A 27,078-nucleotide genomic window follows, 5' to 3' on the forward strand; every position below is an offset into this window, starting at 1 on the left:
GTAGAAAAAACCTACATCAGGGCTGGACTGATTGTATGTGTGTATTACTGTCTTGGGTTGAGAAATTGAGATGATGGCATGTGTAAGCATGCTCCTGTGCTTACCCTGCTCTTGGACACTTTTGTTCTCCTGACAACATAAATAGAGCTTATCATATCACAATCAAAGCTAGAGGGGAACTGAGAGGCAGGCTTAACACCGTGCAGTTCAGGAGTTCACTACAGATAAACCACAGAGTTGCCCGCCTATCAGTTAAACTGCTGCAACAGATTACTGTCCAAGTTTGAAGGAGAGATGTTTTATGTAGTAAAAAAAAAAGAGTTAAGGAATACATTTGTTCTTCTGCATTTAACATTGTCTGAAGTTGCAACATAACTTGTTTTGAACAGTTTTAGAATAGATAAGTCATAAATTCCGCTTTTAAGATGAGTTTTGTTGTGTGTAGGGGAAGTTCAGAAAAAACCCACCAGTTACTGCTATAATGCATGCAGAAAATAGCTAAATGTAAAAACTTTCCCACATGTTGCATTGATGTTCCGGGAGCCTCTGAAGTAAAACGATGCTCTTCCTGCAATCTTCCTCTCTCTGCAACAAACAAGCAACATTTCAGCTCAACTTGCAACAAACAAACTCGGTCATCTGAAAAGAAGCTGTCTGCTGCTGAGAAGCTCTTCGTATTAGGGGAGAAACCCGCATTGTTTCCACAGTTACATAATCAGTGTCCACAGTGAATGAAGATGTTGGATGTGTGAAAAGTAGGTCTTGTTATTGTCAGGGCTGCATCCCCGCGGCGTGATACTGGCGCTCAGCGGAGGGTGAAGAGGCTCCGCGACTGACTGACGCCAGGTTGAGCAGACTCAAGACAGGCAGAGAGAGGAGACACAGGGAGGGAGAGATCAGAGAAAGGAAAGGTACTGTAAACTTTCTGATTTCTTTTACAACGTGCTCAATGAAAAGTTTCTCTATGTGTTTTTCCACGTGTTATTGTGTGCATGGCTCTGTTTGTAAGGAAGTAGAACCCAACTCTTATCAACTCGACAGTGTGTCACTTGGCAGCTTCAAACTTTTTTTTTCCTTCACATTTTTAAACCTCAGTTTCAGAATGAAGCAGCAAATTTAGCCACATTTTCATGAAGATGTAAACTAATTGTTTAGGCTACGTGATATCATCGTCAATTTTTCGATTAAGAGCTATAGTAATCTTGCAATAATGTAGCCTAGACTACTGTAGCTATAGTGCAAACAAGGAGTAAGTTTCAATAGGAAAATTGCATAAGTGCTGCATTTGAACGCTAAAAGATACTCTAAAGTAGGTATTGGTAGAATCACTAGAACATGTACATGCACACTTTTGTACATAGTGATTATCCAAGAGTAAATACAGATAAAACTGCAGTTATTAGACACATGGCGTGGGCCTGTTTGGTTTATTAACCTCAACGATGTGCCATAAAATGAATTGCATCGTCTATGAAATGTCAGAAAATGGTAAAAATAACCAATTTCAATTAAATGAGGGCAAATCCACACATTTACAGGAGCAAAAAACAGAAAACATAGCATTATCTTCTTGAAAAATGGCTTTAATGATTAAATCATTTCCTTTATTTCTATACTATATGGTGGTATAAGGATTTTTGGCTTATTAAACTACAGAATGTGAATGATAGGTGTTCACTTTGCATGACTCTTTTTTTTTTCTGAAGGTATATTAATTCAAAAAGAAGGATGCACTTGGCCTATATTGCATTTATTTGTACAAACATCACTGTTGCCATCCTTTTGCATCTTGCTAACAAATCACTCATGCTATCCTTTTGCATCTTGCTATCTAAATATAGGTTTATATATATTACTAACACATATTTATAATTTAGCGCTCTTTTGGCTGCTGCAGACTTGCTAAAGCTATTAAATATTATGCACTGGTGTGCAGCACAGGAGATGTGTCTGGTTTTAGGTATGTCAATATGTTTATGAATCTGTGTAAGTGTGTATGTGCAAAGGAAAGGGGGGAAGGAGGGAGAGTGAGGGAGAAACCTACAGCAGCTAAGGCTAGATCTCCTGACAATATTGAAGATGACATATCAGATTACCCAAAGGACAGTAATTTGTCCTTGTCCGTGATTTACTTCCAATTGTTCTATCGTTCTTGCATTCTCATGGTATGCAGCTTTGAATTTGGTTTGTAAATCAAACAAATGGTGTTTTTATAGGATTAAAATGACATGGTTAGTTTCAAAACAAGGTGAAGCGTTCTTTAATAAATGGTCATCGATATGTGATTGTCACATGATTGTATCTGCTTAATATCCTCTTTGATACTTACCAATAAGACCATACTCTATCTATCTATCTATCTATGATCATAGCAAAGGCAAAAAAAACCCTACTCAACAACAAGGTGTAAATATAGGTTAGCAGCATTCCTGTATCCAGAGAGTCAGTCACAACAGTAGTGAGTGAACGAAGTTAAACCCTCCTGAGTGTCTGCACGGCCGGACAGCATAGCCTGCCATGTGTTGGGGTGAGGTGTCCACCCTAACACAACACTAACCCAACACTGAGTGCCATGCATGGTTGAGATTGCTGCTTGAAACCCCATGTGTTTGCTAGTTATGTCTGCAGTCGTGTGTGGGATGGGCTGGTGTGTCTGGGATATAAAGAGTCTCGTCCCACATCAAGTCTGAACAATACTGACCACAGTTTTGGTGTCAGAAGGTTTTTCTAGAGTTTTACTTTATTAAAAAGTGTGATTTGCTAGACTTCTGTCACTTGTTCCAGTGTAATCTTTAGGTCAGGTCAGAGGTGTGTATGTGTTGGTGTTTGTGAGGAGAAGTGACCCTAGTGAGTTTAAGGAGCCTTCCAGGTCAAAGCCATGTCTAGTCACTAAAAGCAACACCACTTGTGGTTATTTCAAGCTTTCTCTGCGACTGTTTTTTTAAAAATACATAGGGCTGTGGTAAATTAGTGTCTACTACGTCAGGCTATTAGGTCTCTGTCCTTTTTTTAAACCACTGTAAATACTGGTAGTTGTGGTCAGGATGGGATGAATAATCAGCCAATATTATTTAGTCCTAATACTTACGCTTTCACCTTATACATTGGCCAATAAATAGCAAGACTTGTCAGTATAGACACTCCAAATGATCTGTGACATTGAATGGATATTTTTCAACCATCAAATCTCCATCTCATATTCTGGTCCACACCTCAAAGGGATCATAAGGGATCTTATAAATAAATAAATAAATAAAATGTACCCAGTTCAGTTTCTTAATTTTAAAGGCATGTTTTTTCAGCATACCCCGGTTTGATTTATGTCTATTATAAACTACTATAAATGATGAAGAATAAAAGGGTTTTGTAGATTTTATTTTACTTGGGATGCAACTAGCAACTATATTCACTATCAATTCATCTGCCAATAACTTGTCTGATGAAACATTTACTCAACAATGTCTTCAAATGATGTGTGAATAACAGCCCAAACCACAAATATTTAAAATTTACGAAGATTTAAAACAGATTTTTTAAATGTGAGGCCTCAAGTGATATTGAATTTTGCAATAGCTGCCCCTCTGGAGATGCTTTCAGACGTCATTGCTGCATGGCTATGATTTGCATTTGTGTAAAAGCATATTGCATCCTTGTAGTGTAACTCTTAACTCAGTAATGACCCTTGAAGACACTTAATGGAGAAGTGCTGGGTTAAGAGACCAGATACACAAGGGTCTCCGTCTCTCTCCCCCTAGAAAACAATCACTCTGTCTTATGTCTCTGGCTTTGCCGTCACTCTCATTCTTCCTCTCTTTCTCTTTCTGAATCATTCCCCCTCCTCTTCCTCTCCCTCCATTTCTTTATCTTCCACTCTCTCTTCCTGCACTCCTCTGTTTATAGCCAGAGACTCCATTGAGCGGGGGCTAATGGAGGCCCAATCCAGGACCCTGCTGATAAATAATGTAGCTTCTTTATAATGCTCCGTCCCTAGGGAGGGTCCAGAGAGCATCATTACTGCCTCCTCATCCTACACAGCCCAGGCCTAAATTGATTAACAGACACTGAAGCGGTGCAAAATGATCCATGGGGCTAGTGTAGTGGCTAACAGCTCGCACCAGGTGGGTCAAAGCCCCGCCTGACAGTGTCGCATGATCCCACTCTGTGCTCCCATTAGCCCTGGATCTCTGTCTACTGGGCTAACAGGGCCATAACAAGCTACCGCTAACACAATAGAGAGAGAGCACTGCCTGGACTCAGATGTAGGGAATGTCAGAGTGGTTTTTATGGAGCTGTTGTGTAAATGTGGTGTGTGTGTTTCAGCTTTTATAGGGAGCAGAGCAGCAGCCGAGGCCACTGCAGGCATCTGTGAGACTCTTCATTGAGTCTGTAAGACATGGGTGATTAGCCTCAAAGGTTCATGACTACATACAGTTGTTTAATGAAAGGAATGCAAGTCAATCTACAAAATTTACAAACAAGCTAAGCAGTAAATTATGTTGGTTTTCTATCCCTGAGAGACTTCAGCTTTTTTCTGTTTAATTGTTAATTTAATACATTTGTGCTTTGGGATGTTTGTCAGACAAAACAAGCAATTGATATTTGCAACCTTGGGCAAATCATTAAAATGGAAAGAAATACAATGGAAAAGAATCTTGAGTTGCAGATTAAGAGATCATTGTTAGTAGGAATTTAACCCGCTCACCGTATCAAAGATATTTTTCAGGGGTTCAAACAGGTCCAATGTTTTTTAACAGAACAACCTAACCAATCAGAGATTTGTAGGTGGGTTTTTAGTTTAATCTCACAGGGAAAAAAAACTACATCCATGAAAAATAGTTTCAATGCAACTGCACCTTTTTATAGAAATAACTACTATCAGCCTTTTTCTTTGCTCTAGAATGCCAACCGAAATCAGCCAAAATGAACACAATCCGGATGCCAAACGAAATGTCATTTTGGTATGATTAATGATCAGCTGAGGCTCCAACTTGTTCGTGAAAAAGATCTTCCAAGCTGACACAATGAGGCCAAGGACTTTTATTTGGCCTTTATATTGGATCCAAGCTAAATTTATTGTATTCAGATGAACAATAATCTATATTTGCCAAACTGCTGCACAACTTCGTACCTAAAATCTATATAAAGTAGAAATGTTTTAGAGTAAGTTGGAAAGTTTAATAAAAAGCCTGTTCATGTCATACAAACATCCTAGTCTATACATAAGTATAGTAGGAACAGTGAGGCACCTTTATATGTTGACTGCCTCACAGCCATCTCTAAACTTGCATTGCCCAAAGAACCAACACAAAGCCATACCAGACCCTTAAAATAAGCATGTGGCCAGGCCAGCAGTCAGATACTTCTCTCTGTCAGGGTTGGAAATACGAGATATGGTCTCCAGCTGCAGCAGAATGACAACAGAGGGTCGAGAAGCCGGCTCCAGATGTTAGAGAACATAGCTTTCCGAATTCTAGCATCTGAAATGGATTAAAGGTCGTCTTCCCGCAACTAGTCCTGAACTTGTGCCGATAGCGCTGGATGTTACTGAGAGGCCATCAAAGCAGCTCTGCGGCTGGAAGGGAATCAAAAAGACTCGCTGTGTGTCTGGATGGTGACCGTGCTACAGAGATGAAGTTGCAGTTGTTCCCTTCTGCACTTTATTATGTATTGTTGTGCTCAACACTCAGAGTTCAAGTATGTCTTTTCGCTTTGTGTGAGGATGTGTGAGTCAGATTTGCGTCAGACAAGGTCACAAAGAAGCATCAGCTTTTGAACATATGAAAATATTTAATGATTTAATACATAAAATAATAAACGCGGAACAACGGGAGAGCAGGGTCTTGACATTTGAGATGTTCTTGGGTATTTATCCTCCATACTTTATAAGCAACTTCAGAAATGTGTGCATAGCTGTCGAATCTCAAAAGCAGGTATTAAATGTCTGGTGTGATATAATCCTGTTTACAATCAATTCAATAAACATTCAGTTGACCTTAAGAATAAACAGTTTTTGGTTATTGATATGTTTTAAGTTCATTCAAGATAAGATGTTAATATTTGATCGTTTCAACTGGCTTTAGAAACATCTTTGGTGTTTGTGTTTGTCATTGATATTTTTAGACTTAAATCTAAATGTTCTCTATTGTTCAAAGTTGTCGTACAGCCGGTCAAGACAACTTTTAACCTGAGCAGAAAAACAAGTTTATATTCTTTAAAATACTGCATCTAAAAAGTATTACATTTTTGGTGAAATATACAAGTATTACAGTGGATTACGTGCCCTGACAACAAGAATTGTTTCAGGTTTTGAAGTTGAAGCAGTATTTCTGCAATACAGTTATTTTAATAACTAAACTGCCGGGAATAGAGGCAACACCCATGACATGACTGACCCAACCTCCTGTAGTTTTAACAATCATTGCAGAGGAAACTGGTGAGAGAGAGCAAGAAAGGAAGATTAAAAGTCAGGGGTGGCGAGTTGAGGAAACTGCCCTTTTTCTCCCCCACCCTGCACCTGTGGCAAACCCTGCAGCTCTCAGCAACAGGAAGTGATGTCACTGCTGTGTGAGCGATGACAGATATAAACACAGAGCTACGCAGCCTGTTTCCTGTCTCTCTGATGGTGCAGAGCTGTTTGTTTTTGGATGCTAGCAATTTATGATATCATAATGAAACTGATTTTAGTGAGGAGACATGTTGTCCTTTGATCTCTCACACACACATACACACACACACACACACACACACACACACACACACACACACACACACACACACACACACACACACACACACACACACACACACACACACACACACACACACACACACACACACACACACATACTCCAGTGTCTTCTCCCTTATATGTAAGTAGTAGTGTAATTTATGATTAGCCAGTGTGTTTCTGATGGCTAAGCTAAGTATAGGTACAACTTGCTGCTTTCCCATCAGTGGGGTTGGCAATAGTAAGAGCACAACACACACTACACACAAACACACTCACGTTGTAAACAGCACCTGTTCTCATCAAACTGCCCTGCCCGTTTGTCGGCATGATGTATCCTACACATGCAGTAGCTGACAAAGATAGAAATCGCTATTCATCCCATAATCTGAAGGGCCCAGAATAACTACAGGGCAGTCTTAATGATGTATTTGTTCCTGCGCGTAGGAAATCCAATATACTGCAGGCTTTACTGTCAGGGAGTGATGCATCCTCACCCGTGAGTCAGTGCGGATAAAAGGTGGTGGATCTCTGATAAGCTCTTTATTCGATTCTAGGATTGCATCTGAGCATTTGTGCAAAGCCAAACCTCAACCATAACTGTTTTTGTCTTCCCTAATTGTATTTAGAAAGACAACTTGAAAAGAACTGGGAGAGCTTCTGTTTTCCCTTTTTTAAAAGCTTGAATGCGCATTACGTCCTGGCTACAAGATTGCTCCCGTGGGACCCGGGTAAATGAGCACATTTATCCTGGGGTCCACGTGCACTTCCTTTTTATTGCATTTTTCTCAGCAGGTGGCTCATTCAAAGTGTCCACCTCAAAGGCCTTTCAATGTGCACAAATATGCAGAATCACAAGTTTTGCTCTAGCTGCTCATGAGACATTTTTGTGAACAATTTTAAATGTAGGACAAATAGTTATCTCAAGTCAAACTATGGGCTGATATTAATGGGCGGATAAATTCCTCTATCTATGTATATTGAGGTTTTTATTGCAATGTGAACTTTTTGTGATTTAGTTTCTGCTGAAACGATAAGTCTAATAATTTCTGGCAATTTTGATATCTGATTAGACGTTCAAGTAAATATTCGCTGTTTTTTCTTGTCTAATGCTATAGTTATCATCGTGTTTTAAACAGCATGTTGCACCAACTAGGGCTTTTTAAATGTGTGGGTAATATTTTTACTGAGTCTCTGACATTTCCTCACACTGATAACTTCTTTAAAATGATTGACTACATTTTATCTGCACTCTAAAAAGACAATTGAATAATTGATTATCAGCATTATAACCATTACTTGCCACTGATGCTAAAGCTGAAATAGTAAATCAATGTTTTACACTCATGGTCAGACAAAATAAACGATTTAAACTATTTACTAATGATTTATATGTTAAACAAATTAAGCTGCCATGTAGCTACAGTATAAAATAGATGTTAAAGAAATAGGCAAGGTATCGGATTTAACCTACATAACAGTTTAAATATCTGCAGAGTGACTTAGGTGTTAAACCTGCAGGCTAAATACCTACAGGTTGTATAGGCTGCATATGAAGTCATTTACAGTAACTGACATTAGAGAGTCAGGTAATGTGACAAGCCATAAGCAAAGGAAGCTATCCAGAGAATGCCTGATTGGGGCGGACGTTCACAGGAGGCTGTCCGTTATTACTCCTCTGCCAGTTTCCCAGAAGCCATGATGGACTTGGCCATTACGGCTATAATGGTGACATGATCTCCTTATCAAGTGTTGTCCAGGCTATCTTCTGGTGAGACGCCAGTGCTGCTTGGGAGGCAAAAGGGGGAGAGGTTTATATTCACAATAGTTGCTACAACTTTCTAAGAGAAAGGACAGTAAGTAGGACTGATGTGTTGAAAGTAAAATCTGAGGGATAGAACATGTTATTAAAATGCTAACCTAACTTTCCTTTTCTTCCAGTAAGAGTCTATCAAGAGGATCTGATCCTACATCTTATAAACTAAGGAATACCTGAATCTCCAAAAGGACGATAATTTCATCCTCTAAAACTGGACTGTCCACCACCGCTGCTCACTCTTTTTTTGGGCAAAAAGGAGAGGGGAGTAAGACACCTCGTCCATCATGAACGTCACCTCGCTCTTCTCCTTCACCAGCCCGGCGGTCAAACGGCTGCTGGGTTGGAAGCAGGGAGATGAGGAAGAGAAATGGGCGGAAAAGGCTGTGGATGCTCTGGTTAAGAAACTGAAAAAGAAGAAGGGGGCCATGGAGGAGCTGGAGAGGGCTCTCAGCTGCCCGGGTCAGGCCAGTAACTGTGTGACAATCCCCCGCTCCCTGGATGGACGGCTGCAGGTGTCCCATAGGAAAGGTCTGCCGCACGTCATTTACTGTCGGGTGTGGCGCTGGCCCGACCTGCAGTCCCACCATGAGCTGAAGGCCCTGGAGTGCTGCGAGTACCCCTTTGGCGCCAAACAGAAGGATGTGTGTATCAACCCCTATCACTACAAACGAGTAGACAGCCCAGGTGAGTGATACATTGTTTTTCATGGATGCACTGCGACTATTGGGACCAATACTGTTGAGTTGTTAGGGCTGACACACATTGTCAGTGGTATTATAAAACGACATTTAGTTATGTTAATTTAGTCACCGCCATCCTTTTATAAGGCAGAATAAGAATGAATCAGATTTACATTTTGTGGATTGGTAGAAAAAAGATTAAGTATATAAACAGAGAATAACAATAAGCTTGATAGAAATGATTTCAAAATGTAAAAAAGACAGCATTGACTGTGATCACAACATCCCCATCTTTACTAATAAAAGGAAACCCATCAACAAATGTTATTTAATTGAATTTCAGGAACTTGTATAGCAGTTTTCTAAGGTTGTAAATTATTACTCCTACCCAGAATTTCCTTTCCTTTATTTTTTCTTGAAACTACTAATGCACGTCTTTTCTTTCTGCCTCTCTTATCTGTTTTTTATCTGGTCAAAATGACAATAAAAAAACCACTCTCCTTTGATTTATCAGACTATAAGAACGACTCCTGACTGATGATAACAAATCAAAGATTGAGAGATTTTTTCTCAAACCAAAGTCCTTCGATCAAGTCAGCAAATTAAAATAATTAAATAAAAACTATCAAATGGATTCAAAGTAATACATTCACCCCAAACAGGCTTTATTTAACTACCTATGTTAGGAAAGGTTTTCAAAGACAATCCAGAGGCTTGGGGCCCCGAACGAAGACAAATCAAACAGTATTTGGCCTCTTACTAAACTAATAAGGGTCAGCTGACAAGATAGAAACAGCTGTGTGCAGGGTGCTAAGTGTGTTAAGGGCCAAGTGTGTGTGTTCATTCATGTGTGTGTGCAGCAGGAATTTCCATCTGGGGGAGAATGAGGGCTTTGTTTTGGGCATGCTCTGTGCTCCTGGCCTTTTTTAACAGTTATGCACACATGGAGACACACATACACACTTTTGCACGCGGGTTACAAAAACCAGGATACACACGCGCACACACACATGACTGCACAAAGTTTCTCTGAGGATGGTTGGAACAGGAAGCCAGTCACTCACACACAATGGGAGGAAAGAGTTGCACACTTTTTGTTTAAGCAGCGGGTGGAAAGCGGAGGGCTAAGGTGATTAAACCCCACAGCACCTGTCTGTCCACACCACCCCCCTCCCCTCTCCCCTAACAACGCCCGCCCACACACACATCCTGTCAATCTCCCTTCACTATTCAACCAAACACCTGCTTCACATATAACCTTCGATATAAACTGCTACATTGATGCAGTGACGCGCTGCAGCACACATGGGCTACCTGCAGAATTACTGACAGCAGCGTGGGCCCCGTCTAATATTTCAGCACCACCTTTATTTATCTGCACAGGTATTTATAGACACAAGTGGAGCATATCTCTGTGGTTTGTATGTACTGCACCTGAATAGCCCTCACATCAGCCAGGATAGTTTCACCAAGTGATGAATTACTCAAGAATGGCTCGCCTCAAAATGTCTTTTCAGAGTAGAAACTCGAGAGTCTGGTCCAAATACTGCTGGCAAACACCAACAGGCTGGAAACTCACATTTAGAAAAATGCAGGGACATCTGCAACAAGAACGTAAAATAAAAGAGTGCCAGAGCAATATTTCATTATTATGTTGGAGTTTTATAACGTTCGGTTCAATTTCACATGTGTGAGACACAAGCCAAGGGTCAAACAGTACATATAGTGTCACACTACAAAGTTATTATTATGGATTTAAGGGATCTAGTAATAAAAAAAATGCAGGAAATGTGTATAGTGTTAATCTAATTTTCTGACACGATATATGTTGTAAAAATATTAAGGAATCGGTCAGAAGAGTTCAAATAACAAGGAACACAGCTAATACAAATGTATTGAAGTCACAGTTATAGTGCTCAATTTCTTTCTCTACATGCTGCAAAAAAGCATGGTCACTGGTTGAAGAGTTGCTGAGGCATCGAAGCACTTCCTCTTTTAACCATTGCTTTGTCCTTCTCAGTGCTGCCCCCTGTGTTGGTACCGAGGAACAGCGAGTTCAACGCCAAGCATACAATGTTGCCTCGCTTCCGCAACCCTCTACAACAGAACGAGCCACACATGCCGCAGAACGCCACCTTCCCAGAATCCTTTGCTCCAACACAATTGGCCAACCCAATGCCTGCCAATTTTCCTAACTCGCCGGGAAACAGCTACCCAAACTCGCCGGGAAGCGGCAGCAGCAGCAGCGCCACCTTCCCTCATTCGCCATCCAGCACGGACCCCGGCAGTCCATTCCAGATGCCAGGTGAGATCCACAGTGAACATTTTTTCAACTTTTATTTATTTTCCTCCGTACTGAACAACAACAACTCACTTCGCTGCTCTTTGTGTTTGCCTCCTTCCTGATGCAGACACCCCTCCTCCTGCCTACATGCCCCCAGAGGAGCAGATGACTCAGGATATCCCCCAGCCGATGGACACCAACCTCCTGGCTCCAACATTGCCCATAGAGAGTAACAACCGGCCAGGTAACCATAGCAATTACTACAGTATATCAAACAAGCACACATGTAACCTTGAATGTTCGCTGATATCATCCACATAAAGCTGTCTGCACCTGCTCACCTTGATCTGCAGATGCATGGATTTCTGGAAGTCTTGTTGTTTTTAAAGTTTTTTCGTTTTTCCTCTGGTCAACCTCCAAAGAATAAAAAAATAAAAGCATCAGCTGAGTTGGTCCGCCATATCCTGTCAGAGAAGAGAGGATCTGCCAGTTTACAGCGAGCCTCTGTCTGTGGGTGCGAGCCCATGGGAAGCTCAAAGCCTCAGCAAATTAAGCCCGGCCTCAGAGCAGTTTTATGGGGTCTATAAAAGCTTACAGTGTGTCTCCTCTGCTGGAGGTAATGACTTGAAACTCGTTAACGATAAGATCACTAATTACCCCCATCTTCAGATCTGAAATGTGGTGCAATAATTGCTGCTATCTCGACTCTGTGGTTTGGGTTTTATTGTACTACAGACACATCTGAACCTGGCATTCATGAATACGTAATAGACTGTACAGTATAATGGACATGTTTTTGACTCCACAGCTTTGGGATTGAAAGGGTAATTCAATCTTTTTTTACTGATAACGTTTTTTGTCCCAATGTGACTCATTTAATATTTAGCATCTGCCGTGACAGCAACTTCTATAATTCTACAAAATTCAGCTGCACAATCTACATTGAAGTTCCTAAAATCAATCCAATGTATGAGTGACAATTTAAAAGTCTTGCATTGCATCAAAACAGAATGCCTGAATCGAAACAGTTCACAACGTTATTATTTTCTCTTTCTTTTTTTAAACCCTCTGTAATATGTGGGGATTTTTTCTATCCTTTTAAAGTGTTTATTGTTTTTGATCTTTAGTGCAGCCTTGGCTTGAAATATCCAAATTAAATGTATGGAGTTGAGTTTTTTTTAAGCCATCTAAACATCTTTTTCATGGATTAATACATTACTGTAATTTTCAATGTTTCTTTCTGATTAGCACAAATTAAGAGAGCTTTTGATTATGATGTGTTATGTTTTCTATTATATTGTTCTTGGAGAGTTGACAGTAGCTGCAGCATGAACGTCTCAGGACACTGTGTGACATTTGACAAAAATAACGGATCAGATAGAACTCATTATAGCCGATACCAATCAGTAAAAAATCCCTCCATCAGCCTGATACCGGTATTTGAGATAAAAACAAACCCCTACGTTAGATAAGAAGAGGCAAACATTCACAATCCAAGAAAACATTTTTCAAACTTTCCATTGCAGTCTTACTTCACAGTTTACAGACTGACTTCCTTGTACAACTCTTACCTGAAACATAATGTAGTTAATGTTAGCTGAGGTTACATTAAGAAAAGTATACATAGTTACTCACATTTCAGATGATTTACATCAGTGGCTCCCAGCCTTTTTTGCTTTATACAAAGCAATGTCAGCTTGCATCTCCTTATTACAACAGTTATAATCTAATGAGTTTTAAGCAGTGCCATCAAAGAAGGATTTTCGCTTCTCCAAATTATTTCTAGAGCATAAACTTATTCGCATAAAATAAATGATATCTTTCCTCACTTAATATCCTGGTAAACATCATACAACTCCTTAGTTTCTTCTGGTGAGTCCTTGTTGAGTTTCAGAGCCCAGGATGCTGGCTGATCTGTTGGCTTGTTTACAACCTGTTTGACTGTTGTACTTGTTCCGCGTCACACTTGGTTGTCGCACATTCTTAAATCTTAGCAATTAGTTTGGGGAGAAAGATTTGATCACAGCCGATACAAACGAGCACCAAAACAACAAAAGTGGAAGCAACCTGAAATAATCCAGACTTTTTCTTAGTGCGTGTTTGCGGTTAAATTATTCTCACCCCATGTTGGAATAGCATCTGGACTTTGGTCTGAATGCTAGTTTTTCACACCTGACCAACTAAATATTTGTGCTTTTTTTATGATCATGCGCTCAGTGCCCAAAAATTCTGCCCAAACATGGAGATAGCAGTAGCGGGAAAGAGCTGTTGAAATGTTTGTTGAAGTTGGAGTTTTTTTTATTTCTTTTGCACAAGCTGCATCCTGTACATGGGAGAGGGTTTATATTGTAGGCCAGCTCTGGAAAAAGGGACAGACAAAACACACCTGCTAGCCAGTGCCACGCTACAGGGGAAGTTTGGAAGAAGTATGTGCTTAGATAAACATGATTTATTCTTCTCTCTCAGATAGGGAGGTGCCAGTTGGCACTGGTTCAGAGAGCATGGCCAGGCACCTTCTATTGACCGGTTTTCTGCTCAATGAAGCTGGCACACAGACCTCAGACAGTGGGCATTTAGGATGCACCCACATTGATTTGTGTCAGCATAAATGTACTCAAATGTAGCCAGTGGGTCCTATATGTTTATTCAAATCATTATTATGGGCTTTGGGGGACCATTTGCTTGAAATAATTGTGCAAATGAGTAAGATTTATAGCTGGCATCACGGCTCCTGGCATCCGGAGTCTGCTCAGAAGATTCTTAAATGTGCATTAAATGTGTCTGTGTCCATCTCTGCGTGTTCAGCGTACTCAGCTCACTCCAGTGACTTGTTAATGTGTTTCCTGTGCAGATGTGCAGCCGGTGGCCTACGAGGAGCCCAAGCACTGGTGCTCTATTGTTTACTACGAGCTCAACAATCGTGTCGGAGAGGCGTTCCAGGCGTCCTCCACCAGCGTGCTCGTCGATGGCTTCACAGATCCCTCCAACAACCGCAACCGATTCTGCCTCGGCCTGCTCTCCAATGTCAACCGCAACTCCACCATTGAGAACACACGGCGGCACATCGGCAAAGGTGCAGTACGGACACAACCCTCTTATTGAAAGACTGTCAGCAGCCAAGGCTAAATCAATTCACTTTGTCAGTAAGGATAATAACAACAGATTGGGTAAACATGGGTGTGTGTATTGTTTGTAAATGGCCACTCTGATGTTAGGGGGCCTTTGTTTTTTGCTGATGAAAGTGACTAACACTTATTCTCCTCATGCTTCCTCTCAGGTGTCCATCTGTATTACGTCGGTGGGGAGGTGTACGCAGAGTGTCTGAGTGACAGCAGTATCTTCGTCCAGAGTCGTAACTGTAACTACCACCACGGCTTCCATCCCACAACCGTGTGTAAGATTCCCAGTGGCTGCAGCCTGAAAATCTTCAACAACCAGGAGTTTGCAGAGCTACTGGCCCAGTCCGTCAACCACGGCTTTGAGGCCGTCTACGAGCTCACCAAGATGTGCACCATCCGCATGAGCTTCGTTAAGGTAGGCTGGGTTTTTTTGATGAACAATATTGCATTTCTTGAATTGTATTCATCTTTACCTTCCTGCATTTAAAAAAACTGTTTGATCCAACATAATTGGTCCATTGTTAGTTTTTTTTTAAAGAAATTTGGGAAAATATAAATATGTATTTTGAATATCAAATGCATCTGATTTTGAATTTCAAAAAATCTTTTTTCAAGTATTATATTTATTAAGTAGTTCACTTACTCCACTTTCTATTAATTTATGCATCCCAAATGTGCTGGTTGTAAGTTGACGCCTTTCTCTGCAAATTGCAATTAAAACCCCCTTTTTTTAATTGACTATAAATATCTGCAGTAACAGGGGAAATCTTGATACAAAATAAAATCTTTATATGGACCAAAGTAGAACTCAACATCAGCTGCTCCATGCAGTACGGCTGAGTCCTTACTGCGTCCATTTGCAGCATGTCCTCCCCTTTCTCTTCCATTTTCCTGTCCTTCAGGGGGAAAAGAAAAAAAACAACACTTAAAGAAGACATATACAAGTACAGCAGGATGTAGTAATATCCTGTGGTGTAATTCTAAGTTGTGTATTTTTGTGTGTTCCAGGGCTGGGGAGCAGAGTACCACCGTCAGGATGTGACCAGCACACCCTGCTGGATTGAGATTCACCTGCACGGACCCCTGCAGTGGTTGGATAAGGTGCTAACCCAGATGGGCTCCCCCCACAACCCTATATCCTCCGTCTCCTAGGCCTAACCCTCCTCAGCCTCATGGCTGTCCATACCCCAGCATTTTAGTCTAAGTAGCAAGAATAGGTTCCCAGATTGGCTTGTGGTTTAGCAAGTCTGCCTTTTCCCATAACTGATGGAGGTTTAGACTGAAACACAAGCTGATCTCGGACCAGTGGGGCTGGGCGTTTTTGTTAAATGGGTCGGTTTGTTCTCTACTTGAAGGATGTCTGAATTGGGCACATTTACAGTCTGGGAGAGGCGTAAGCAAAGTGAGCATGATGCAACTGGAAGATACTTGATCTTTGTGACCAACTATAATAATTAGACCATCACAATCATCATGACGCAAGGATCCTCCCTGATCTTGCTCCAACAATGTCTCTTACTCATTGTTCTATTATTCTGACTCAATGGTAGTTTTTATCAAAATATTCCCTCCGAAATCCAGATAAATGTGTAGTTACAATAATATGGGTCATTCCAGGTCAGCAAAATTGCAGCTGGCAGATGTTTACTGCCTGACTGCAACAAGGTTGACTTGAAATGTACTAACAACATGTAGAGAGTTAGCAGGGAGATGGAGGTTGTCAAGTATGACTGAACATTTTAAATCATCTCCAGATACTTAAACAAGTATGCTGTTTCCTCAAAGTGTTCTTCTTTAGGATAATAAATTAAAACAGTACAAGGTTTTTATAAAAATAGAATCCCATATGAACATGAAAAAATAAGAGGGCAAAACTAGGGGGAGTTTGAGAGTTACGACAGGGGTTTAGTGTGGGGCATGGCACTAAAAGGGCATTTCAGAAGAAAAGATTAATGTTTAAATGTTGCTCATCTTTCATTGAATGAGTTTTACGGAAAAAAAGAATAGTGTTTAGATATATTCACTATTAGAATATGTGCTGTGCAGTCTGGTTTTGCAAAGCATAGTTTGGTTAGTGTAGTTTCACACATTTAAGACTGGTAGCTGAACACCACAAGAAGCAAAGGCAAGTGCAGTTTAGTTTGTCCTTCGCTGTGACCTCTGCAGCAAAATCCAATGTGTCAAATACAGAGTGACATTGAGGACATAAATACTTCAGCAATTGCTTCATTCTCGTATTACATTGACTGAGCAAAACTTTCGAAATGACTGTTATGGGAAAATGTTGAGCATTCAAATTTTAATTGTTGACTGAAAAAAAGGTTACTGATGTCCCGATATGAGTTACTTTTGTTTTTATAAAATGCAGATGTTGCCATTCGATTCTTTTATGCTTTGAGCAATCCTCTTTGCTATTAAACTGTATTACTCTTTACATTCTTTTTGTATTTTTCTGAACATGTTTTGTTGTTTTGGTTTGTCTGCACTTTCACACATTGCCTCTTTGTTTTGTTTTACTTTTTTTCTCCTTCTTTGTGTTTTTGCTCAGTAAAACTCCCAGAAAAGCAGTTTTATTCCATGAATATCAAGCCTCTACTGGAAGATTCAATAAATTTGTTTCATTACTTAACATCTCAGACTCTTTTATTTGCTCTCTGTGTGTGTGTGTGTGTGTGTGTGTGTGTGTGTGTGTGTGTGTGTGTGTGTGTGTGTGTGTGTGTGTGTGTGTATGTGTGTGTGTGTGTGTGTGTGTGTGTGTGTGTGTGTGTGTGTGTCTGTTTAATTACAGGCCACCCATGCTAGGAAAATATGCGATATGGTATTGTCGGGGACTTTAAAAACATTAACCACTTTTTGAGTGTTTGTGAGCGTGTTCGTGCGTGAATGTAAACCTCCAATTAGGGAAGTGCAACAATTAAATGTGCATCCAAAAGCCAACTGCACAAATGTTAAGCGGGATTGCATTTTCTAGTAAATTGCTGGAAAATACATGTGGGTTTCTTTTGTTTTATAGGACACATTGTGTCAGTACTGGAACAGTTGTAACAATCTTCCAGGAAACTCCCTTGGAAATCATTGATTTAAACGTGTGTGTGTGTGTGTGTGTGTGTGTGTGTGTGTGTGTGTGTGTGTGTGTGTGTGTGTGTGTGTGTGTGTGTGTGTGTGTGTGTGTGTGTGTGTGTGTGTGTGTGTGTGTGTGTGTGTGTGTGTGTGTGTGTGTGTGTGTGTGTGTGTGTGTGTGTGTGTGTGTGTGTGTGTGTGTGTGTGCTGGAGTTCCACATGACTGTACATTACGTGGGTGGTATGGTTGCACAGTGGTTAGTACTGTTGCCTCCCAAGAGTTTTCATGTTTCTCCCAAATTCCACAGACAGGCAAGTCAGGTGGACTGCAGACGGTGAATGTCTGTGAGTTAGTGTGAGTGAGTGTGAGGACTCACACTTTATTTATCCAGAGACTGATGACAGTCTTCTGGGTTTTGTTGCTAAAATTGTCTGGAAACAATTAAAGAATAAGTGATTCTATACCTTGTGATGTACTAATGATTCATCTGTTGTATCTCCATCTTTCACTTCAAACTCTTAAGTGAAAACCAAATGTAATTTGGCAGTAATATCTACATATAAAATACAATTGACAATTTAGGAGTGACATTGCTACATGAAGTCAAGTTTGATGCGTTTTAGGTAGAAGATCTGTGGGTTCAGATCATAGTGTGCATGGTTCAGGTGAGATTTGAAAGTTAACCTCTGCTGCCACCTTGTGCTTAAATGTGTCTAATGTCATCATTAGAGTTTTATTTTACCTTAATTATTTTCGTAAACTACTACAATTTTCAAATTGTCCTTTATCCACCACACAAAAAGGGCATTTTTAATTATATTTGGTATATATTTTCATGTATAGAAAGTTTTAATTCTTAAATAAATCGACGGAACCATGTGATGGGAGTTGTCGTACGTCACCGGAAACCGGAAGTGGGTGAATGAAACAACCGTAACACCTCCATGCCGCTGGTACGAGGTCAGGGTTTATTTTCATTTCAAACAATAGGAATAAACTGTTTATTAGCTATATTACATGTGTGACAACAGTGAATACACTTGCAGCTCAGATGAACGTCGTGTTTACACAATGTTAGCCCAACGTACAATGAAGGATAACTGTTAAAATATCATGTTTTCGTTGATGATTTCTGGAAGTTAATGAGCTATTTCTCAGCTATCATTGCATGTTTAAGCACGCCGCTACATTCATGAAATATAATACGTAGTTTTCAGTGTATCTATCATTGAAACAGTATTTTGTGATTGCTAATGTTATTTTTCATTGCTAAAGTTATTTTTAGGTAGCCAGGGCAATAATGAGCTGGAAAAGATCATTACCTGAGAAATACTCCCTCCTTTGAATACAATTGAACCTGTACGCTTTTTTAGAGGGGTGAGGAGTGGGGATGTTCTGGTGAAGACAAAGTAAACAGTATATGCACCATAGAAGTGCTGCAATGTCTCGGCTAACACCATTTGTTTCACAGATCTGGTCCTAAATGTAATATTTGTTGTCACCACATGAGTATTGATTAACTGGTAAACATTCCCTCCTTAATACCACATCAAGACCTTGAGAATCACACTTTTTATCAATGAATTTAGGAAATCTGTGAATTTCCCCAATGTCCTAGGTTTTACGGTGGTTGTTATGTTTCATGGGCTGTTTGATTCTTGAGAAGGTATTTTACAGACTTGTTTTAAGGAAATGTGAGTACATGATTAAGTCACCCCCTGACTCCTTGTCTTTCATCTTCTTTGTCCTCCTAGATGCCCAACATATACCATAAAATGGGACGGTTTGGCTTCTCCCTCCTCCGCCACATTTCTTCCCTTACCTCAGCCAGTCGGAAATGTTGCCTCCATCAAAGGGTCTTTACTGGTTCTTACACGAGCACCATCGTGGGTCACAGCTGCCAGCAGCACTGGAGGGGTTTGAGTAGCACAGCCCTCAGGCAGCACTTACAGGACCTGAGTGGACCTGAGCAGAGACTGTTGGATAAACTGTATGAAGGTCTGATCGGAGGACAGCGGGCATCTCTGGCTGAGTCCATCACTCTGGTGGAGACCCAGCATCCCAGGAAGAAAGAGCTGGCCCAGGTGCTGCTGCAGAGGGTGCTCGCCTACAGGAGGGAGCAGGAGAGTCGTGATGGGGGGAAGCCGGTGGCCTTCAGAGTAGGTGTGTGGTCTGATAGGCTAACGTTTTTTTTGTATGTAGCATATGTTACTTCCTCATCATGATTTAGGTTTTGAAATCAGAGAGATTCATTTTGATGAGATTTGTTGCTGATTCGATTGCTCTGTTGATTTCTCAGGTCTGTCGGGCCCTCCAGGAGCAGGGAAGTCTTCCTTCATCGAGGTGGTGGGGAAGATGTTGACAGCACGCGGACACAAAGTCTCAGTGTTGGCTGTTGACCCATCCTCCTGCACTACAGGAGGTAAGCACTGATCGTCATCATCATAAATACATTTAAACAGCCATTAAAAAGCCAAGAAGATACAAATAAAGGAACCCTAAAATAGAATAAGACAGGTATAGACTACAAATATAAAAGTTACTGTACAGTGTAAGGTAGTTATTTTATTTAAGAAAAGGCAGATGAAAAAACAAAGCACAGATGGCAATTTATAATGTGATGTTTAAAGATGCTTAGCTTATACATTTAGTAATGACTGTTTGTATATTTTATATAGTAATTATGCTGTAACTATAATATCTGTAGACTCAACACCACCACTCTGTTGTTAAATTCACGATACAAACGGTTTCCTCCCTCTTGTTGCAGGGTCTCTGATGGGTGATAAGACTCGTATGACTGAACTCTCCAGGGACATGGACGCTTTTATCAGGCCGTCTCCAGCCTCGGGAACTCTTGGTGGAGTCACCAGAACAACTAACGAGGCCATTGTTCTCTGTGAGGGAGCGGGATATGACATCGTCCTCGTGGAGACAGTAGGTAAGACATCGTGTCTTCAGGTGTAGCTCAGAGTGACTTTTCTCTCAGCCTTTAATATTGAATATTTTCCACATAAGAAATATGTTTTTAAAGCAATTTTTCTGGTGGAATATAAACCCTTTGTTTACCCTGTTGTTCATCAGTAGGGCTGCATATTTATAAGTACAAATACACACCTATTTGTCTGTAGCCAAACCTCAAAAGCTTATAAATATTCAGTGCTGTTCTAAAAGTAACAATCTCAAGTGTTCAATTTTGATAGTTAGTCCTACAGACACAGAAAGTGTGCGTGTTTGAAGTCAGTATTTAGGTTTTCTGATTCGCTTTAACAGTAAGCATCATTTTTTGTTTAATACTACTGCTCAGCGGTGACACAAAACTCTGTGTTTTGTCTTCAGGTGTGGGCCAGTCTGAGTTTGCAGTGGCTGACATGGTGGACATGTTTGTGCTGCTAATTCCTCCAGCAGGGGGCGACGAACTCCAGGTCGGTGAAGAACAAGAGAGCAACAAGCCAATCATTAGAGTCAGATGTTCGGGGCGAAAGAAATAAAGTTTAAAATGTGCCAGGTTCAACTAAGTTCTGATAGTGGCATTAAAAACTGCTCACTGAATATTATTCTTCACTGCTGTCCAGATACATTTTAATGCTTTTCCAAACAACAAGTTTTAGTCTAAAGTTACATTGGTCAAAAATGATTTGTGTAGTGCATAATTATATAATTAATACACATAATTCACATAATTCACATAATTTCAGTTGAAACAAGTTAACTGTGCTATTAGGAAAACAGTTTTCGTAATCTAAATAACCTATGTATACCTTTTGTATATCATGTGTTATTTAAATTTGACCACTATGTGTTTAATATAAGACACATGTGTACTGTATCTCTTATATACCATTTTTAACTTGTTTAAACTATTAACTTTAGTATGTTACATATGATAATTATAATAATGATAATAATAATAATAATAATATAGAGATATCATTTCATTACTACATGACACATTGCATGAGAGCAACATTGATGGCTGCAGTCCTTGTGTAAATCTACTGTAGCCTGCAGTCAGCAGCAGTATACCTAGACTTGATCTGAAACTACATTTCAGCAGGGGAAAATAGTTTTTAAAGTAACCTTTACAAATACATTAGATTGCTTTCCTTGCTCAGATCAGTCAGAAGTTGACAGCAGTGAGGTATTGACAGAGAGCACCAATATCAAAATAATAAATGAGTAAACTGGCAGCCGAGCACAGCTCCATCCATCACTGTGTACACAGATCCCTCAGCAGATTACATGTCTAGACATCAGATTTATTTACAGTGTTTGAGGAAGTTAATGACCATCCCACTGTGTCCTGCCAAAATCTACGTCCAGGGTATCAAGAGGGGCATCATCGAGAGGGCCGACCTGGTGGTGGTGACCAAGTCGGACGGAGACCTTGTGGTGCCGGCGAGGAGGATCCAGGCCGAATACACCAGCGCTCTCAAGCTGCTGAGGAGGCAGTCCAAGTCCTGGAACCCTAAGGTGTGTGTGTGTGTGTGTGTGTGTGTGTGTGTATGTGTGTGTGTGTCTGTGTGTCTGTGTGTGTGTGCGCAGTGTATTGAGGCAGGGAGCCAACAACAGAATGATTAGGCTTTTAATAAAACCAAAAAGGAATAATTGACAAGTGTTCAGCATTTGACCCAGTGGGCAGCCGCACAGAAGTAACACCGCTCTGTGGACCCAACAAGCCGTCCCACTGAGGGGTCAGCTGACCCAGGAGGAGGCGGGAAGAAGATGATGATGATGATGATGAGGATGGTGGTGATGATGTCATGGCATCACGGTTTCAGTACTGCAGTGTCTCACCCCTCCCCGCATGTCCCAGCTCACCCGCCTGCCTGGCCTTGTCCCTTTGTTTTCCCAGCCCAATGCAGCATCTGCCCACTGGGCAATTTGCCAGGAAACACCCCCACCTCCCATTCCCCTCTCCTCACCCCCGCCCCCTACTCCTCCTGCTCTGAATACTCGCTGCTGTGTCATGCATTTTGCTGATTAGAAGCCTGCGCACTCAACATAAAAGCTGCTCTTCGTAGTCTCCTCTCTGTATTTATCCTTACTTCTGCTGTCTTGCCCTCTTTGTGTCTGCTTGCCTGGCCTGCAGTAGCGTGATCTATGATTTAGTCTCTCGCTGTCTCTCATCTTCATCAGTCTGCCCTCTGTTGTCAAGCTCACTCAGCATGAAAACAGATAGCATGAATGGCATGGCCTAAGTGCTACTCTGATATCTAAGCTCTTTTTTGTTTGTGTTATTATGATTAAGGAGTATGTAAAAAAAAACATCGATAGTTCCAAGAGACCCGGGTGGCATCTCCAAATGTCTTGTTGTCCAACTAATTGTCCAAAATCAATGTGGCATTCAATTGACAAAGCTATGGAACCCATTCAAAAGTGTCAGTTCAAAGAAAGTAGCCGTAAAAATAAGTTTTATTTATTATTATCCAGAGGAACAGATACCTCTGCTCTTAAATGTTATGTATTCATCCTCGGCTTAAGCTACATTCCTTTACCGGCTTTTATGAAAATAGGGCTTGTATTCTTTCTGTAATCAGACAAACTAACTACAAAACCAACTCTATCTGCATGGCTAGACCGATACCAGTAGGGGTAGGTAAGCTAATGAATGGATGTTTTTGTTCTAAACATTTAAAAAGGATGATTAGCAAACACGCAGTACGTTTAGTCTCACAAACTTTCATTTCCTGTTTTGCATCAGACTCGAATCAAGTCCTTGTAAAATGATTAACTCTCTGATACAATTAGAGTATTTATAATTGGCTGTTGATCATAGGCCGCCAGTATTTATCAGCCTGTCACATTCAACTTTGTTGATTACCAGTTGATGTCAAATTATCTCCAAATGATACATGTAATTTCATTACGCTTTAGCAGCCTGGAGATAGTGGAATATTTGTGGTTTTCTGCCACACTGAGGAATACCCTCGTCTCTGCTCCTCCAAACTCCTTTTGTACACTTATCTATATAAATGTGGAATGAAGTAATAGAAATCGACCAGTTTACTTTTATATAAGCAGGTTCCTGGGCCCTAATGCACATCTGAATGAAAGGCCTGACCTTGTTTTTGTTCTATTTCTGACTTCTGTTTCTGTGTTAAATTTGAAACCTGTTACCCAGAATTTCATCATTTGCTCTTGAATCTGCAGCAGGCTGTGATAAGAAACAAACTGTCACTTGAACTAAACAAAAGTGACATTTATCCCCCGATTGAAAACAAGGTGTTGTTGGGAGACAAATACTCACTCTGTAAAGTGACATGACAACTCCTTACAGGTTGGAGTTGCGTCGCAAAACAGTGGAAATAGCAGCGACTTCGAACAGCAATCAACTCTGTGCAAAATGGTCTTTGATTATTAAAACAGAGCTTAGTGCACATGTATCAAGTCTCTGAGTCAAAACACTCTGAAGGAACAGTCCTACGTAAGGACAGGTACCTGTTGAAGATTCTTCTGGCAAGTGGTAGGAAAGCCATAACCAGAAGGTGGTTGCAACCAGATCCTCCAACATTGAACTAGTGGCATGGGAACATTCAAGAAATGTACTGTATGGAGAGACTCACCTTTGTTTTAAAACTTCAGTTGGAGAATTGTATGGAACGCTGGGAAAAATGGATCGTGTATGCACCTTGAATAGTGTGACATTTGGCTATGATGTATGTATTGACTGTAAAAGAATATTTTGATTTTAACTATCACCCATGATGATCTCATGTTCTTGTACACGTAAATAAATAAAAAGTAAAACAAACAAACAAAAAAACACTGAAGGCCCAACCTAAGTGCATATAAACTGTCTTAAACAATCTACCATCAAACTTTTTGGGGCATTGTTTCTTTTTATTAGACAGTTAAATACTTACATGCAACAAGGACAATTTTAACCTCATCTTTAGCTTGTTTTTTACATTTTGCCGTATCGGAGTGGGACAATACGGTGACCTCTGACAACTGCAGTTGTTTTCCTGGATTAAGGTCATTATGTCTGACAAAATAGCTGAAAGGAGGATGTGGTTTTTCCACACATAATATTAAATATGAGGCAGAAGGGCAGTCTGCTGTGCCTTCTGTGACGGCCATTAAAAATTGTCCATGCTCCCACCTGTTTGTTGGCTAAAAGGCGTTTTATAATTCACATCCCTCCCCCGACTCCCTCTTCAGGTGGTGCGTGCCTCCTCATACACCAATGAAGGCATCCCAGAGGTCTGGGCCAAGCTGGAGTCGTACCGGGACGCCATGTTAGCCAGCGGTGAACTGCAGGGCCGGCGGAGGGCCCAGCAGAAGATTTGGATGTGGAGTCTGATCCAGGACAACGCCCTCTCACACTTCCAGAATCACCCCAGTGTCAGAGGGGCTCTCCCCCTCTTGGAGGCGAGGGTTACCAGAGGAGAAATCTCCCCTGGCCTGGCTGCAGACCTGCTCCTCAAAGCCTTCTCATCTTCATCGGCAAAGTAATCAGTGGGGCTGCACATTATGAGGAGGATGGATCAGGACGCCTCGATGCACAGCTAAACCAGGAAAAAGTGAGAATATGTGGCCTTGGATCTGAGATTTTCACAAAAGAAGCAGTCTTGCTCTTTTTACACTTCATTTGAAATTTAAAACACCTCAGATAGAAGTCACCTCTCCTCTGAAACTTCAGTCTTATGAATGCCTTAATCCATATGAGGAGTGTGAGGAGAGTGCTGACAGTCACTTCTCTCAGACCGCTTCAACACACAGTCACATTTGAACACTTTACACAGATTTTATTTTCTGGGAGATATGACCTATATGAACGGCATGGTTTTCTAAGGTATATACTGGGATTTCCTTTATGGACAAAGACACTACAGACCCTCATGAACAGTTTAAATGAAAGCAATGCAAAACATACAATTGTAAAGGCCATGTTGATACAGTTTGTCGTGCAAATAATCCCCTTTTACTATCAGGGTCCTTTAAAGGTGAAGCAGTGTGTTGCCCATGCCAGAATTATTGACATGACAAGTACTGTGATCTATTTTTACTGACACTCTGGCCCACCATCCTCATCCTGTGATCCACAACAGACACTTTTCATAACCCAAAAAGCAAAATGTTCAGGATAGAGGAATAGGATTTATTATGGTCAGTTTTTGTTATGGTTCTCTGGTTGCACTGCTGTGGACGTTGCTCTAATATCAAACATGTCCTGCAGGTGGACTTGCACAACGTTTTTATTTACTGTTTGTGTTTCTGCGTTGAATATAATATTACAAGAATGATGTGAATCTTAAATTGATAAGTGTATATCATTAAATCTGTCAGTACGGCTGGCCAAGCTTTCTCTCTCCTTGTGTTTGCTCATGATATGAAGGGGGGGGGTGATTAATGCTACCTCTACGAATATTAGCCCTGAGATTTGTCTCAGACATAATGAATTTTTTTTTTCTCTCTGGAGCCAGAAATGTCAGTGCTCGGTTTCCCCTGAATGAGTCTGCTGCTTCTTATTCAGGCATAACACACTTTAATATTTCCAGAATTACTCACATAATACACTGCACTCCTGGACGCCACCAGAGAATTAAAGACAAATAAGTCTCACACTCATAACTCCAGTGCTGCTACTTTATTATTTTAAACAGACATGATACTTTTCCCAGGGTAAAGCAGTGCTTGCATAATCTCTACAAAGGCTAAGGAAGTAACCAACATCATTAATTGTGGTAAATTGGTATTGATAGAATAATATATCTGTAAAATACCAGTGCAAATTAGGGCTGCATCTAACAATGTTTTAGGTCAATTCATTTTAAAACTGCTCAATCAGTTAGTCTTTAAAATGCCTTAAAAATGTGAAAAATACCAATAACTAATTATCCGTTGTTGAGAATTCCTTGTCCAACCAAAACCCTTTCTTAACCCAAAAAATATATATATATTATGATAAAAAAAACAACTGAAAAAAGCAGCGATTTCTTACATATGAGAAGTTAAAAAAACAGCCATATGTTCAATTATATCTGATTGGGCTAATTGGTTCCAACTCTAGCGTACACAGTACAGATTTTCTTTTTTTGTTCCACGCAAACATTTGACCAATACACAGGAGATTGATAAAATACTATGTTGAGTGTTTACTCCAAATTAAGAAACACACACATAGCAGGAAAGATTGTGAATGATTGTCGACACGTTGGCACTGATGAAGATTTTTCTTTTGGCCAAATCATGCTCTCTTGTACGTATGGGCTCAATATTTCCAAAATGCAAACTTTCTGTTGCTCTAATAATTCAGAGACTTCTTCATTGATCAGTTGAAGTACTGGGAAAATTTGACATTTTAGGGCTGAGGAGGAAAATACTTTCCGAGAAGTGTATCTATAATCAAATTCAGTGTAGGATTCAAGTTGCCATCATTAAT

The 27,078-nt window shown here is 40.5% G+C and overlaps 2 protein-coding genes across 4 annotated transcripts; both read left to right on the plus strand.

Annotated features, from left to right (window-relative positions):
- The first annotated feature begins 690 nt into the window (after nt 1-690).
- Nucleotides 691-17,258, plus strand: smad1 (SMAD family member 1). Its single transcript, XM_063884391.1, has 7 exons — nt 691-911; nt 8,669-9,230; nt 11,247-11,531; nt 11,638-11,754; nt 14,362-14,583; nt 14,788-15,044; nt 15,638-17,258. Exons 2-7 carry the CDS (start codon nt 8,831-8,833, stop codon nt 15,779-15,781), a joined length of 1,425 nt encoding a protein of 474 aa, XP_063740461.1. The 5' UTR covers nt 691-911; nt 8,669-8,830; the 3' UTR covers nt 15,782-17,258.
- Nucleotides 17,259-18,585: 1,327 nt separating this feature from the next.
- On the plus strand, nt 18,586-26,005 carry mmaa (metabolism of cobalamin associated A). Of its 3 annotated transcripts, none has more exons than XM_063882723.1 (7): nt 18,586-18,643; nt 19,445-19,853; nt 19,990-20,112; nt 20,461-20,631; nt 21,030-21,115; nt 22,014-22,163; nt 24,855-26,005. In XM_063882723.1, exons 1-7 carry the CDS (start codon nt 18,635-18,637, stop codon nt 25,146-25,148), a joined length of 1,242 nt encoding a protein of 413 aa, XP_063738793.1. In that variant the 5' UTR covers nt 18,586-18,634; the 3' UTR covers nt 25,149-26,005. The 3 variants fall into 3 exon arrangements, with proteins under 3 accessions (XP_063738793.1, XP_063738795.1, XP_063738794.1); XM_063882725.1 differs by lacking the exon at nt 24,855-26,005 and adding an exon at nt 23,971-24,830; XM_063882724.1 differs by having other exon boundaries at nt 18,593-18,650.
- Nucleotides 26,006-27,078: the final 1,073 nt, after the last annotated feature.

The sequence above is a fragment of the Eleginops maclovinus genome, chromosome 5, assembly GCF_036324505.1.
Source record: "Eleginops maclovinus isolate JMC-PN-2008 ecotype Puerto Natales chromosome 5, JC_Emac_rtc_rv5, whole genome shotgun sequence".
In the NCBI taxonomy this organism is placed as follows: Eukaryota; Metazoa; Chordata; class Actinopteri; order Perciformes; family Eleginopidae; genus Eleginops; species Eleginops maclovinus.